This window comes from Equus caballus, chromosome X, assembly GCF_041296265.1.
Source record: "Equus caballus isolate H_3958 breed thoroughbred chromosome X, TB-T2T, whole genome shotgun sequence".
NCBI lineage: Eukaryota > Metazoa > Chordata > Mammalia > Perissodactyla > Equidae > Equus > Equus caballus.
The window spans coordinates 12,915,924-12,929,535 of record NC_091715.1 but is presented as its reverse complement, the minus strand read 5'-3'; the positions used below and the strand labels follow the sequence as shown (position 1 = coordinate 12,929,535).

At 40.9% G+C, this 13,612-nt stretch overlaps 1 protein-coding gene across 32 annotated transcripts in view; it reads right to left on the bottom strand.

Moving 5' to 3' along the window:
- Nucleotides 1-13,612, bottom strand: part of REPS2 (RALBP1 associated Eps domain containing 2) — a 247,307-nt gene that overhangs the window by 77,618 nt on the left and 156,077 nt on the right. For 21 of the 32 annotated variants that reach the window (XR_011434850.1, XR_011434849.1, XR_011434851.1 and 18 more), the window contains 3 exons: nt 13,107-13,160; nt 8,682-8,727; nt 4,894-5,030 (listed from right to left, as the gene is read on the bottom strand). Coding sequence is in view for 28 of the 32 variants with exons in the window: in XM_070257704.1 (XP_070113805.1) it covers nt 4,894-5,030; nt 8,682-8,727; nt 13,107-13,160 (237 nt within the window). In the remaining 4 variants the exon portion in view is untranslated. The remainder of the gene's footprint in view (nt 1-4,893; nt 5,031-8,681; nt 8,728-13,106; nt 13,161-13,612) is intronic. The other 11 variants (XM_070257713.1, XM_070257721.1, XM_070257714.1 and 8 more) reach the window with 1 other exon arrangement.

The following is a 13,612-nucleotide window of genomic DNA, read 5'->3' as shown; positions in this document are numbered from 1 at the left end:
AATAAAATATGTTTCGTACTACTGGTGATGAGCACGATGAAGTCTATGCAGAAACTGATAAAAAATAATGTACACCTGAAATTATACATTGTTATAAACCATTATGATCTCAATAAAATTACTGGGGAGAAAAAAAATATGTTTTAGGGCTGTAAGTGCAGAGCTCTAAAATCTAAATCACTGAGCAAGTCTGGGTTTCATTGTCTTTAGATTTGGATGCTTGCATCATCACTGACTTCGACTTCCTTGCACACTGTTGTTTTCTCTCAGACGCGGCAGCTGTGTGGAACTATGAGAGGATGGTTCCATAACCTGGATCAGCTATTACAAAGGTGATCTCCCTTTCACACACAGCGATTATTTTATATCAACTTTTCACCATGAAAACACACGCTTTAGGTGTAAGACCAGCACCTACCTATCTAGAGCCCTGGGAAAGTCCAGGCTCCTATAAATCACATGTTCACACTCTCTTCACAGATATCAAAGTTAAAGCCAATTGTCCCATACTGCCAAAGTTGGCATTGTTCATTTTTATAGATTTACATTCTAAATCAGCCCTTTGTAATTGTTCCCCATATCATGTTACCTATCTTCATAAATTTGAGGGCATTCATGCCACCCACTTCTAAGCTATTCCCTTAAATCCTATCTGAATCCTACACCAAGTCTGTGGGCTCTCCTCCCCTTGGTCTCTACAGTCTTATCCTATATGCTTCTTCTCTCTTTGTATAAACATCACCATTCCTATGTAACAACCATCTCATCTTTTTCTTCGTTCCTCTCTTTCATTCTTGTTTCTTTGCACCTTCTCTACATCCTATTTCTTCTCCACACTATCACTCCACTTTAGGCTACTCTGACTCAGCAACTTAGCCTCATTCACTCTGTTTTTCACAATCTTGTGATTCTCATTTTTTTTTTTAAAAACATTGGCTTCATTTTATCTTTCGCTTTCAACTCAAGTTCACATCTTGTTCCATCACATATTATCTTCCCCTCTTTTCTTTAGCTTTCTTTATTCTTCTGTTGTTATAAACAGGGTGGCCCAGGTAGAGTCTATCTTAAGTGATAAAGTTGGCAGAAAGACGGAGTACTGGGGGCTGGAAGGACAAAAATCCAGTGAAGCAGCAAGTTAGGTTAACTTTCCCACTGCCACCCTCACATTACAAAGTGCTTGAAATACGTCAGGTCCAGAACCTCGTAGGAGAAGTCAAGAGGAGACAAATGGTCTCTGTGGCTAGGCAAAGAGATGTAGCAACAGAAGCTGAGTGAGCCTTCTGAGTAGACAATTCACAAAAGAAATATTAATGACCAAGAATGATATGAAAAGATGTTTAGTCTCACTAGGAATCAAGGAAATGCAAACATGTGCCTACCAGATTGGTAACAATCAAAAAGATGAATATTCATTGCAGCATTATTCACAATAGCCAATAGAATATTCACAATAGGCTTAGAAACAACATCAGTGCCCATCAACAGATGAATGAAGAAAGAAGATTTGGTGTGTGTGTGTATATATATATATATATATATATACAATAGAATACTACTCAGCCATAAAAAAGATGAAATCTTGCTATTTGCAACAACATAGATGGACCTGGAGGGTACTATGCTAAGCAAAATAAGTCAGATGGAGAAAGACAAATACAGTATGACTTCACTCATGTGAAAGATAAACACACAGATACTGAGAATAGACTGGTGTGGGGGGTGGGTGAAAGGGGTAAAGGGGGACATGTGTAGGGTGAAGGATGGAAACTAGACTTTTGGTGGTAAACACGATGCAGTCTACACAGAAGTTGAAATATAATGATGTATGCCTGAAATTTATATAATGCTTCTTTGCATTATATAAACCAATGTGACCTTATAAAAAAAAAAGATGGCCATTGTGTTGGCAAGGGTGAGAGGAAACACTCTCAAACAATGTTAGCAGTGGGGTAAGTTGATCAGTATAAGTTTTCTACAGCAGTTTGGCAAAATACATCTACACATCAAACATCTATGATCTTTGACTCAGCAATTCCAACTTGCAAGATTCCACCCAAGAAAATAAGTAGACGAGGTAACAAAGATATGGATACGAAATCATTAATAACCTCTGCCTTGTATACGACATGAGGGCAAAGTGAGGTTGACAGGGAAGCCTGGGAAAGGGAGGCTGATGCCTGTGAAGGAGGAAAGGAGCGAGGGAAGAGAGAGAAGCAGAGAGGGAAGGGGAGGAGAAGGAGGGGGAGAAAAGATACGGAGCAGGAAGGAGCACAGAGGGATGCAAGGAAGACACAATAGGGAAAGAAAGAGGCTCACGAGGACACCCATGAGAAAGGAGCAAGGAGAGCACGCATGAGGGGAGTAGTGTATGAGTATGAGAGGGAAGTGAGGGGAAGAGACAAGGAGAGGGAGAGAGGGTGAGAGAAGAATTTCTGTCAATGCACAATTGATTATGGTACGTCCGTATCACACAGGCATTAAAAGAAATGATGCAGCTCTCTATTATGAACTAGAAAGACGAGTAATTGGGAAGCTCAGGATACAGGACAGAAACTATAGTGTGACCCAGTTTACCTAAAGCAACACATAAAGACAAATGCAGCAGAGGGGTTACTACACAGACAACATGGTTCTCACTGGGTGCACAGGTTTATACTCCACTTCGTGCTTTCCTAGTTTGTCAGAATTTTAATAAGCAATTTCTTGCAATATGCAATACACTCAAATTCTGCATAACTTAGACTCTTGTACTTTCCTGTGAGAATTAACCAACATGGAAACAAATTAAGTAGACGCAATGGTACCACCTGCTTTTTATACTGCAGAAATGCTCTGTTATTCATGTGATCAATTTAAGCTGCTCATTAAAATTTCATTTGTGTAAACCTGTACTGAAAAGATAATGGAATTAGGCTATGAATACAGATGTCAACCGCCTAGCTATTCTTTGGCATTTATCAAACCAAAATACTTTTCCTCTTGGAGTCATATCAACACTGGAGATGTAAAAAGAAGCTGTCTTAATTCAGGTTTCTCCTGAAAGAAAGCCCCTAAGCTTTCTCCCGAAAGCAGTTCCCAGGGACTTGAGAACAGGTATTTTATTTGGGTGTGGGGAAAGTGAGACAGGGCAGGAGGGAAGAAAGCCAAGAGAAAAGTTGTGTTAATGAATGAGGTATACAGCAGACACCTGGGGCTCAGCCCTCTGCAAGCCCTCTAAGGACCTGTGGGGAACGAATCACAGAGCTGTGCCACTGGAGGTCAAGGGGGTCAGGGGGCTTTATCCTCAGACTCCCTTTCCTCATTGGTCTTCTGTGGGAATGAGTGCCTATGGGCCAGACATGGTGCTATTTGGATTACGTTTATTATCTCACCAAAACCCTACAATTCCATGCAGTATTGGCCCTATTCTACAGATTAGGAATTTGAGATACAGAAAGATTAAGCCACTTGCTGAAAATCAAACAGTTAATAAGCAGCTGAGCTGGAGACCAACTCCAGTCTTGTCTCTTCCACTATATGATGCAATGTTGTAAAAGCCACAGCACATCCATTCTCCAACACAGCTGGCACACCTTTCAGGGTTACACAGCCTGAGAGATGCTCGTACATTTCCACCATCTCTCCTTGAAAGGAAAATGTATTGAGATAGCTTCCCAGATTGTTTTAATCTTCCTGCATCCATAGAAAAATCTTCTAGGTCATAATCCGCCAGCCATGTGAAATTTTTATAGCATCATCATCTGTGGCTACTCCCACCCCAAATACCAGTTACTATGAAATTATGCCAGAAGTTGGATCAAAGTATGGGAGAAAATTCAAGGCAAATTTTTATCTGATGAACTCATGGCAGAGAATCAAATTTCATAGAGAGTTCCAGATTCTAGTATATTAAAAAACAATCTATAACTTTACTGTGAGGAGAGTACTTTATTAGAACAAATAAAACATGCTGAGCTCTGCCGGGACACAGAGGTCATGCTAATGTGTGAGCCAAGGAGAGTCTTTTCTTGCTTTAGTAGAAAAGATAATAATCTGCAAATCACTAGCATCTGAGGCTGGCTTGATTTAAAATGCACATAGATATAGAAGAAGTTCCAGGAAATCACTGTATTTATAGCTTGCCTGCATTAGTCAGTAGAAAGGCCCTTGCTGCTCCCAAAATAACACTTGGGACAGCGCTGTATCCTACCACCTTCACTAAAGTAAAGGCATGGTTCTCATCCGCTGTTCTGTAGGCTCCCTGGAAGGATGTCTCCCACTTCACAGGCAGCCAGGGGAGCAGACAGGACCTCTGACCTCCCTGACCTCCAGCCCAGCTGGACAGCAGCTGGCTCAAGAATGTCCCAGCCCCAGAAGACCCAGAGTAACCCACCTGAATAAATCCTTGCCCTAGACCCCTCCACCAATCACCTAACCAACAGTCAACTTTAGAAAGTACTAAACGTTACAGGACACAGGATCTTCACCACAAGGATAAAATGCAGAAGACTCTGGCCAGGCACTGATCACCAAGATCTTTTGCACAAGAACAGCATAAGAGTCTGAGGAAATGACAGACAGCAATCTTGTATACAAATTACCATGATGCAAGAACAAGACCCCAGCCACGCACTCAGTGGTTGTCTGGGGTTGAAGCATTTTTATCCTCTTGGTACAGAATTTCATTAATTCTTGACCCACAGCAAGTGTGGGCAAGGCTCCAGACACATGTGATATCTATCTACCTTGAACCGCTTTCCCTCCCAAGAATATCATAGCAATCTGAAGACCTTCCTGGGATGGGCAAGAGCCAGGTCTGCCCGTTTTCTGGACGCGCAAAGGCCTCTGCGGCAGACACCCATCCACTGACTCCAACAGGAAAGGGAAAGGCTGGGGTGCAGAGGGGCACTTCACCTGGCACACTGGGCTGGAAGACTTTATTCAGATCCAAGGAGGAGGCTCTGGAATGGGTTTTCTGTGGCCGCGGTGGTGGGGTGGGAGGGTCCTCACCCCTTTTCATGGCCTCTTCTATGGAGGTGCTAGAGTAAGATCTGCAGCAAAATAAGGAAGGGTCAGAAGGGAGACAGCAAAGCTTTACTCTCAGAAGTTGGGCTGAAATGGAAAATACCCCCAAAAGTCAAAGTGACTGCAAAGGACTGATGAGATCCCAAAGCAACCATGAATTCTACTGTCCCTTGGATGCTACTATCTGCAATAATTGCCCAAATCCCAACCGTGAATCAGAATCTTTTTTAACCTCTTTGCTCTTATTATACCTTAGACCTGAATTTACCTAAAAGGAAAAGCTTTCTGTAAATTCAAATCAATTTCTATTGAAATTGTTAATAACACGTAAACCCTCCCACTTAAGGTACTTCCATATTTTTTAATAGAAGGGCTTCAAGGTATTAACTGATTGCAGAACTTTTCTCCTGTTTACATGCAAATGCGATGAGAGGCACATATAGAACTGGGACAGACAAGCTGAGAGTAAGAATCAAATGTTCAAGGGAATACGCCACAAATGAAATTCAGGAAATGAAAACACACATCAGTCAGATCAAGGGTTCTAGGTTGTCTTACCACAAGAAATATGGGTTTGGGGGAATTTTCAAAGCAAAAGCCTCTTCTTAGCCTTCTCCCTCAATCTCTAAAAAGGCCGTAGCTAACTAGGCAACTTCTGAGACTGTAACTCCAATAATGACTTTTAAAGAAAAAAGAACTAAATAACTAGCCAAAGGTCACACAGCTAGAAAGTTACATAGGTTTGATTCAAACTCCAGTCTCTCTTTCTAAATTCCATTTTAAAAATGTTCTGATACTGCTTATGAGCCAGGGAAGAAATCTTTTGGTAGTAGCACCTAGACTATTTATTAAAGACCTGCTTAGTTTCTAAATTAATTCAACTCAGTACACTAGTCTATTGCTTAGAAATAGGTCTGTGGATGAGTTCCAGATTGATCTTCTAAGAAGTGGATGTGCACATCTGTTCTATTCAGCTTCTTGGCTAACTTCACATCAAAGAAGAAAATGACCTTGAGTCAGAGATGTGTCCTAGAGAAAAATTAACCTCAGAAAACTCTTCTTAATATTTAGCTACTAGAGTGGCACTTAGGAAATTAGAATCTATCAATTATTATTAAGCAACTTCAGTTCTTGGTAAAGGTGGTTTTGACATAGTGAGTTTTTATTTCCCGAATAAGTTCCTCCAGGTTTCTCTGTGATAGTCGAGAATTTTGGTTGTCATGCAGGGTTGCAATCTTTAATAAAGCCACCATAATGGCATGTGACGTGCTCTGGGGTGGTCCCTGTAATATAACTGGCAAGACAAACAAGGCAAAGGCATGCAGGAACTAGCAGGAAGAATGTTCTAATACTTTCAACAGAGTAAAGGGAACTGATATGAAAGGATAACAAAGTTTTCAAATGGGAACTCTTGATCAAAAAAGGAAATTAGAGGGGCCAGCCCAGTGGCATAGTGGTTAAGTTCACGCACCCTGCTTTGGCAGCCCAGGACATGCAGGTTCGGATCCCAGGTGCAGACCTACACACCGCTCATGAAGCCACGCTTTGGTGGCATCCCACATACAAAGTGGAGGAAGATAGGCATAGATGTTAGCTCAGCAACAAGCTTCCTCAAGCAAAAAGAGGAAGACTGGAAACAGATGTTAGCTCAGGCCAATCTTCCTCACCAAAAGAAAAAAAGGGACCCTAGCTAGAAATTAAAAGAACTTTCTATGCCAGATATAGCTTCAGTGACATTTTTCACTCAAAGAAACAATAAAACAATAATGTGTGTGTGCGTATATATATATATATACGCACACACACACACATACATGTTAAGTACACTATGCCAATACCACAAATCTCATTTCATTTCCATATATAACTTGTGTATTTATATTTTCACATGGAAAGTTCATGAATATCAAATAAGTGATATTGTAAAACTATGACTGCAACCAATTAAAATATAAATGTGTAGGGAATCAACAAAATGATGAATGCAGTAGTGTTAGAATGGTGATCTTTCCCTCTTTGTTTTACAATCTCTACAAAGCCTTGTTATTCTAAACAGGAGGATAAAAATAATTTGATTCTCTTGGTCTCAGTAAAGACCCAGTTGGCAGTACTGAAAATAAAAGCATCCAAATTAGAACAGGAGACAAATCCCTAAAAGAATATACAAAATTTAGCCAGAGATATTAATAATAGAGTATGTGACTATGAGACTTTATAATTTCACTCACTTTGAGAGAGACAGGAAGTCAGCAGAAGTGAAAACTGTGAGGTTCAACTCATGGTTAACATAATACACATAAGCAGATTTCTGCAACTCAAAGTTTTCCCTACAAAAGGACAGATAAATGCTACTATTCCTACATCCTAAAGCCAGCACGGACTAATTTGTAAAAGATCCATTCATCCTTTCAAAAAAAGATGAGTAAATGTGGTAACCATAGATAGAAACAGTGAGCATACCTTTTTTTCCTCCCAAAATGAATTATCGGATCTATTGTTTAAAAAATATATGAATACAGATTATCTGTATCTTCTATAAAAAATCTAGACATAGATAAACTAAGGAGTAACTCGGATTTACAAGAAGACAAGATTTCCTTAAATGTCAGTATTTCAATCATATAAAATATGATCAGATTTAAATTCACTTTTTCAGGAATGTGTCTAGTAGCCAAAGGAGGAAAAAAAGTCACTAAGAGCCAAAGCAAGACTTGAAACACACACACGTAGTGTCCTATCTAACAGTGCAGTCTGCTGGTGAAGAGCGGTCCCAACACCATTTCCCCTCTTTCATGCTCTGTTAGTGTTTCTGTATTTCTCCTTGCTCCTCCCTTCTGGTGTCTGATGTCAACCACAGCTCTATCTTACTGGCTCTCCCTCTTTTACTAGCCTCTACCATTTAAAAACTATGAAGCTGAGAAGAGGCTCTAAGATAGGATGAAAAAGATCCTAAGTGCTGCTTACCTGAAGCTTCAAGCCTCACTGAAATCACCGTATTTTTGTTCCCTACTCTAGAGTTTATCCCCTAGGCTTCTTATCTGTTGGTGTTCACTTTGTCATGAGAGTAAATTTCAGTGTTAGTTACCTTTTTTTTTTTTTAAAGATTGGCACCTGAGCTAACATCTGTTGTCAGTCTTTTTCTTCTTCTTCTTCTTCTCCCCAAAGCCCCCCCAGTACATAGTTGTATATTCTAGTTATGAGTGCCTCTGGCTGTGCTATATGGTATGCCACCTCAGCATGGCCTGACGAGCGGTGCCATGTCTGCACCTGGGATCTGAACCAGCGAAACCCTGGGCCACCAAAGCAGAGTGCACAGTTACCTTTTAACCTTACTTCCTTCTTTCTGAAGCTACTTCCCCCTATTCATATGCAGGGGCATACTGTGTGATATGCCCCTGCAACAACTGGGACATATCACACAAGCCACTTCTTCATGTCAGGGGAGCAGAGAGCAGCAGCCACCATCTTCCAGCACTAACAAACACAGAAACTAAGAGTCTCCCCAGCAGCACTGCATGCTCCAGTCAGGCCTCTCATGACCAGTGAACTCACCTACACTCTAAGCTTTAAATCTAAAAGAAAAGGAGATGGGGATTGGGCTTTGGGTTGGGAGGTTTTATCTCTAGTCAAGGACAGGGCAAAAAAGGGCACTGAAGCAGAAATTAAAGGAACACTACCTGGATCTTGGTCTTGCTTTGAGACTGTTGGAATCCTTGGGAGTGGCTGAAACAAAGATTAGTTGTTGTTTGCTTGGGTTTCATTTCTGCGGGTAAACAGATTTATATGCAGCACCTGGCCTAGTACAGAACACATCAACACGTAAACATGAGGTATAGGTGTCCTTGTGGAGAACTTGACCGCTTCCACATTTTCACAATTTCATGATTTTATTTCTAAAGCTAAAGGCACAATTAAAAGGAAAGAAAAACCAACATTTTTTCCTTTCATCATAGCACTATCTAAGAAGCCACTCTCACATCTAAGCTGATTAATGAGGAAATTCCAGTCTAAAAAGACAACTCTATCAAGAGGTTACCTATTTACATAATGATGGGTTCAGACCTGAGGGTTTCTTGGTCTATCATGACAGCCTAGTAAGAGATTTTGAACCAGTCTCCTCTAAAGGCTGTGAAGAAATCTATTGGGCTACACTTTTTTTAGATTTTCTTAAAATACGCTCCCAGAGTAACATGACCACAAGAAATCAAAGCTCCCACAAGTAAGTTGAAAAGAGCTATGCAGCTTTTCTTGTAAGAAAATATTCTTGTGTCCCACATCTCTGTGACCAAATCATACAGAGAATATTACGAGGTGAAATCATTAAAATATTTTGTAAACCATACAACTTTCCCCTATCAAATTTAAATGATAAACTAACTTGCTCACTACTGAATCCCTGGAGCCTACTTTCCCACCTCAAGTTGTTGGGAGTAACTAGAGACATTTACAAAAACATTAATCCTCTTTTTATGTTTTCAATCCTCTATGGAAGACAACTTTAGAAACCACTAGCTATTCTAAGATTGTACACACATTGCAAATTTTTCATCATAAAAATTCGCAGAAAAAGTGCTACTAAGAACAAGGAGAATACAGTTTGTACATTGGTTGCACAAATTCTTCTAGAAAGAAAATGTCTCACTGCTTTATCCCATCCTCTTTTACATTGCTCCAAAGATAAAAACCCTCCTTGGTATGAAGCAACCTGAGTTTATGATGATCATTAAAATCCTCAGGTTAGAATAGCAGGGCAGAAAGGGGAGCTGAAATGCTTACAAAGCACAAAGCAAACTAGCAATACATATTCCCTTAGATATGGTCAGCTGCAGGAGAGATGCATTTCTCCCAACCTAAGCACTTTGGCTTATTGTAGTGAGAACACAGGCATCTTTCAACGTCAAACCACTGAAACGATGCCAGAGCCCTGAAAAGCATGGGCAGCTTGAGCCCTGTCTTGCTCATTATGGTGCACTCGCACCTGCACGTAGATGGAAAACTACTCCCCCTCCTACAAACCCCAGGCAGCAAAGGAAAGCAGCCTAAGGGGAGCCTCTCCTCCAGCCAAGAAGGCTGCCTTGGGGCTGGGTGGACAGTGTGACCAGACTCACCACAGAGCTGGGGGCTGCCCTCTGAGCAGGCTGCCCACAGCTGGCTCCGAGCCTCTCTTCTCCCTCAGGTCCCAGTGCTTTCCAGAAATATGTGGGTAGAAGTCTCAACCATGTTAAAACACTGTTCCCCAAAACAGACTGTGGTGACAGTTAATTCCTTTGTCACTTGCCATTATCTTTGTCTTTTTGCTGGGGTAGGAATGGGCGTGGAAGGAGGGATGAACCCTGCTGGTGAGAGATAGACAGACAGATGGGGTGAGGGGTATGGGTGAGCAGTAGAGACCAGGCCAGGAGTCCTGAAGCCTAGGTGCTCCTCCTACCTCTCCGAACTTCAGTTTCCTCACCTACAGAATGAAGGTAAAAATACGGCCCCTTTCTCACAGGGAGAGATACAAAGGTGAAGGTACTTTGAAAACTAAATGTATTTTAGAAGTGCAAAGTATTACTGCTGTAGAGTGCTCCTAATTTTTCAAGCTTAGAAATCTGGTTTCCAAATTTAGTTCCTTCTAGGACAGCAAAGGAGGGGCTGGTGGGAGCAGGTAATGAAAGGAGAGAACTGCTCTACCCCATAAGACCATGGGGTGATAGCAGGGCATGGGCAGCTGATAGAATCACCAACGGGGCAGTCTGAAGAGCAAAGGGTGAGGGCGAACAGGCCTAATACCCTCAGCATGACCTAGAGAAATCAAGAAAAAGATCATGATTGTGCAGTGTGCTCTGCTGAATTAGGCTGCAATGTGATGGTATCTAAGAAATCTATTAGACTCCATTAATATATACACCTTATATAATGAAAGGGTAAGGGCATATGAAAAAATATGTAACAAGGAATACTCTCATTCCCTGATAACACTGCCCCACCCTATCTGTAACCCACCACATCATCATCTTCATCACCATTACCATGATCATTATTATCATCACTATTACCACCTACTGTGGAAGAGCAGAGCAAGGAGACACTTCTCCCTCTACCTGCAAAAATATATCCCAGGTATGTCTTGGAAAGTCTCCACAGGTTTCAGATCAGAAAACGCTGGAGAACACTATTTTAGTTAAGTCTTCCATCAGCCTCTAAGCCCCTGAAAGTCAGACTCAGCACTTGGGGCATGTGAGTATCTGCAAAAATGGCAAGGGTATATTGTGTTGGAATCCAGGCAGAAGCCAACAAGTAGATCATAGCTTCTCATTTAGCTAGGAGGAGGGGAGAAGAACAACAACTTCCTAGAACACTCTTCCAGGAAACAGAAACGGGATAAGAGGGCAAGCTTAAAGTTTAATTCTCCAAAAGGCAGCAACTCAGTTGAGGTGAACTGTCCACATGGCGTAGACAGCATCCAGAATTAGAAACTACCATCTTGAAACTCTAGTGTCTCCAGCTGGGAATCCAAAACATTCCCCAGAAAATAGAGTATCAAATACATTTTAAGACGAGGGATTTCCTCATATCCACTCCAAAAAGCGGCAGCAGTGGGAAGAACAAATCAGAAACCACATAGCATGCTCCCAGGCAGACTGCGAAGCAAATTCAGAAGTACTTCACGCACTGTGGCACACCCTGAGAGGTTCTGTCTGGTGATGCCATGCCCTATTCAATGAAGGAATGGTAAAAATGACATCTACAGCTCACGCCCCAGAGAACACACGATGCTCATGGAAAAAAATAGGAAGTCATTAGCCTCAAAAGCTGTTGAAGCAGCACCAATTTAACCCTCCAAATTTAAATAGCTTTTACTAATAACATAAAATGAAGTTTACAAAAACTGGGATCTACCTACTTTAGCTCCAGAAATTAGAGCTGGAAAGAACCTACCTCAGGTGTTTGTCCTACTCAAATAGAGCATTTCCCCTTATGATGAAGGAAGCCGAATCAGTTTCAAAAGCCAAAACTAGGCTCGAGAATTCCTACCACTTTTGGAGTCATGGTTGATCTACAATCTTAATTTTCTACTTCTTAACATCACCTTCTAGAGGTAGCGGTTCCCAAAATAGGTTGTGCATCAGTCACCTGAGGGGCTGCCTAAAAATACAGATTCTTAGGCCTCATCACTGAAATCAATCATATATTCTCATTCATAATCATTCTCTCTCTCTCTCTCCCCGCCTCCCTCTCCCCTCACTCCATCCTCTCCATCTACCCCTCTCTCTCTTTTAAACCTTGAATGAACTTGGAGTTTGGGAAATATTGTACCATAGTATAAGCCTCAATGTTATATTGATTCCTTTGTTCCAACTTTAAACAAATAAGCCTAGGATGATAGCTAGCTAACCAAAACAAACATGATTTACTTATTAAATATTAAGAGAGATAATAAGAGAAAGGAGCAACTTATTTCATGTCCTCATAACCAGAGCTCCAAATAGTATCCCCTTCCCTAGCCAGTCTGTTTCTAACTAGGTTCATCTTGGTTCAATGATGGTTCCATCAAGAGCTGAGGACACAGGCCTGGCCATCTCCACCATTCACAGACACAGTTCCGACTCTACAAGAACCTAGGCAAACACAACTTTTATTCTTCTCCTTGGAATCCACTCCACGTATAAGCACATTTACTTACCTTCCTGGTGGTGAAGTATAATGAAAATATTTGACATTTTTGCTTTGGAAATGGGAATTTCAATTGTGGGCCTCCAGTTGGTCTACCTGCACCATCTCCTTACACTACACAGAAACCACAACGGCTTGTTGAAATCTTCTCAACTCCAAGCCTTCTCAATTTTACACTTAGTAACAATGAGACTCTAAATTCAAACTCAGTGACCCTTTCAGCGAAACTTAAATTCAGAACTTAAGAAGAAATCACCCTCTTCTCATACCTGAAAAGAGGGAAAGGGTAAAAAATGCCAAAAAGTTTCTGTGTAATAAGACACAAGACAAATATTTAGAGAGAAACATACACACTAACACAGGTGTACCAATCTTTTACTCACTGAAATTATTTTTTTTAATTAGAAATAATTACATAAAAATATATTAAAATGGTTTTCTCCTACCTGGATCCTCGGACATGTCCTTTGGTAAGACTTCATCCACAGTATTTTTCAAAGCTAGCAGTGTTTGGTTTCATTTTTAAAGAACAGGAGAGAGAAAGGGGAAAAGAAAAGAAAAACTGTAAAATTTTATTTCTGAAGCACATTACATTAAAACAAAGAATCCCCATCATCACTTATAAAAATGGTGTTATTATAAGTTGCTATAGCACTTACTAAAACAATAAAGACCTCCTAAAGCATGGAAATAAGGTTCTCCTCCTACAGAGACCAAAGCAGTATTTTCAACTGTCCAGTGAGTGCTTCTAGTGGCTAGGAGGAGTACTACCAGGAAGTATCAGGAATTTCCCCCTTTCATTCCTGACACCCAGATCAACAACATCAGAATCTCTCTGGGAGTGAGACTCAGGCTTCAGTATTTTTAGAGCTCACCCAATTATTTCAATGTGCAGTCAAGGCTAGGACCCACTAGCAAAGAGAGTGATCAGAGTACACGCTGCTGCAGACAA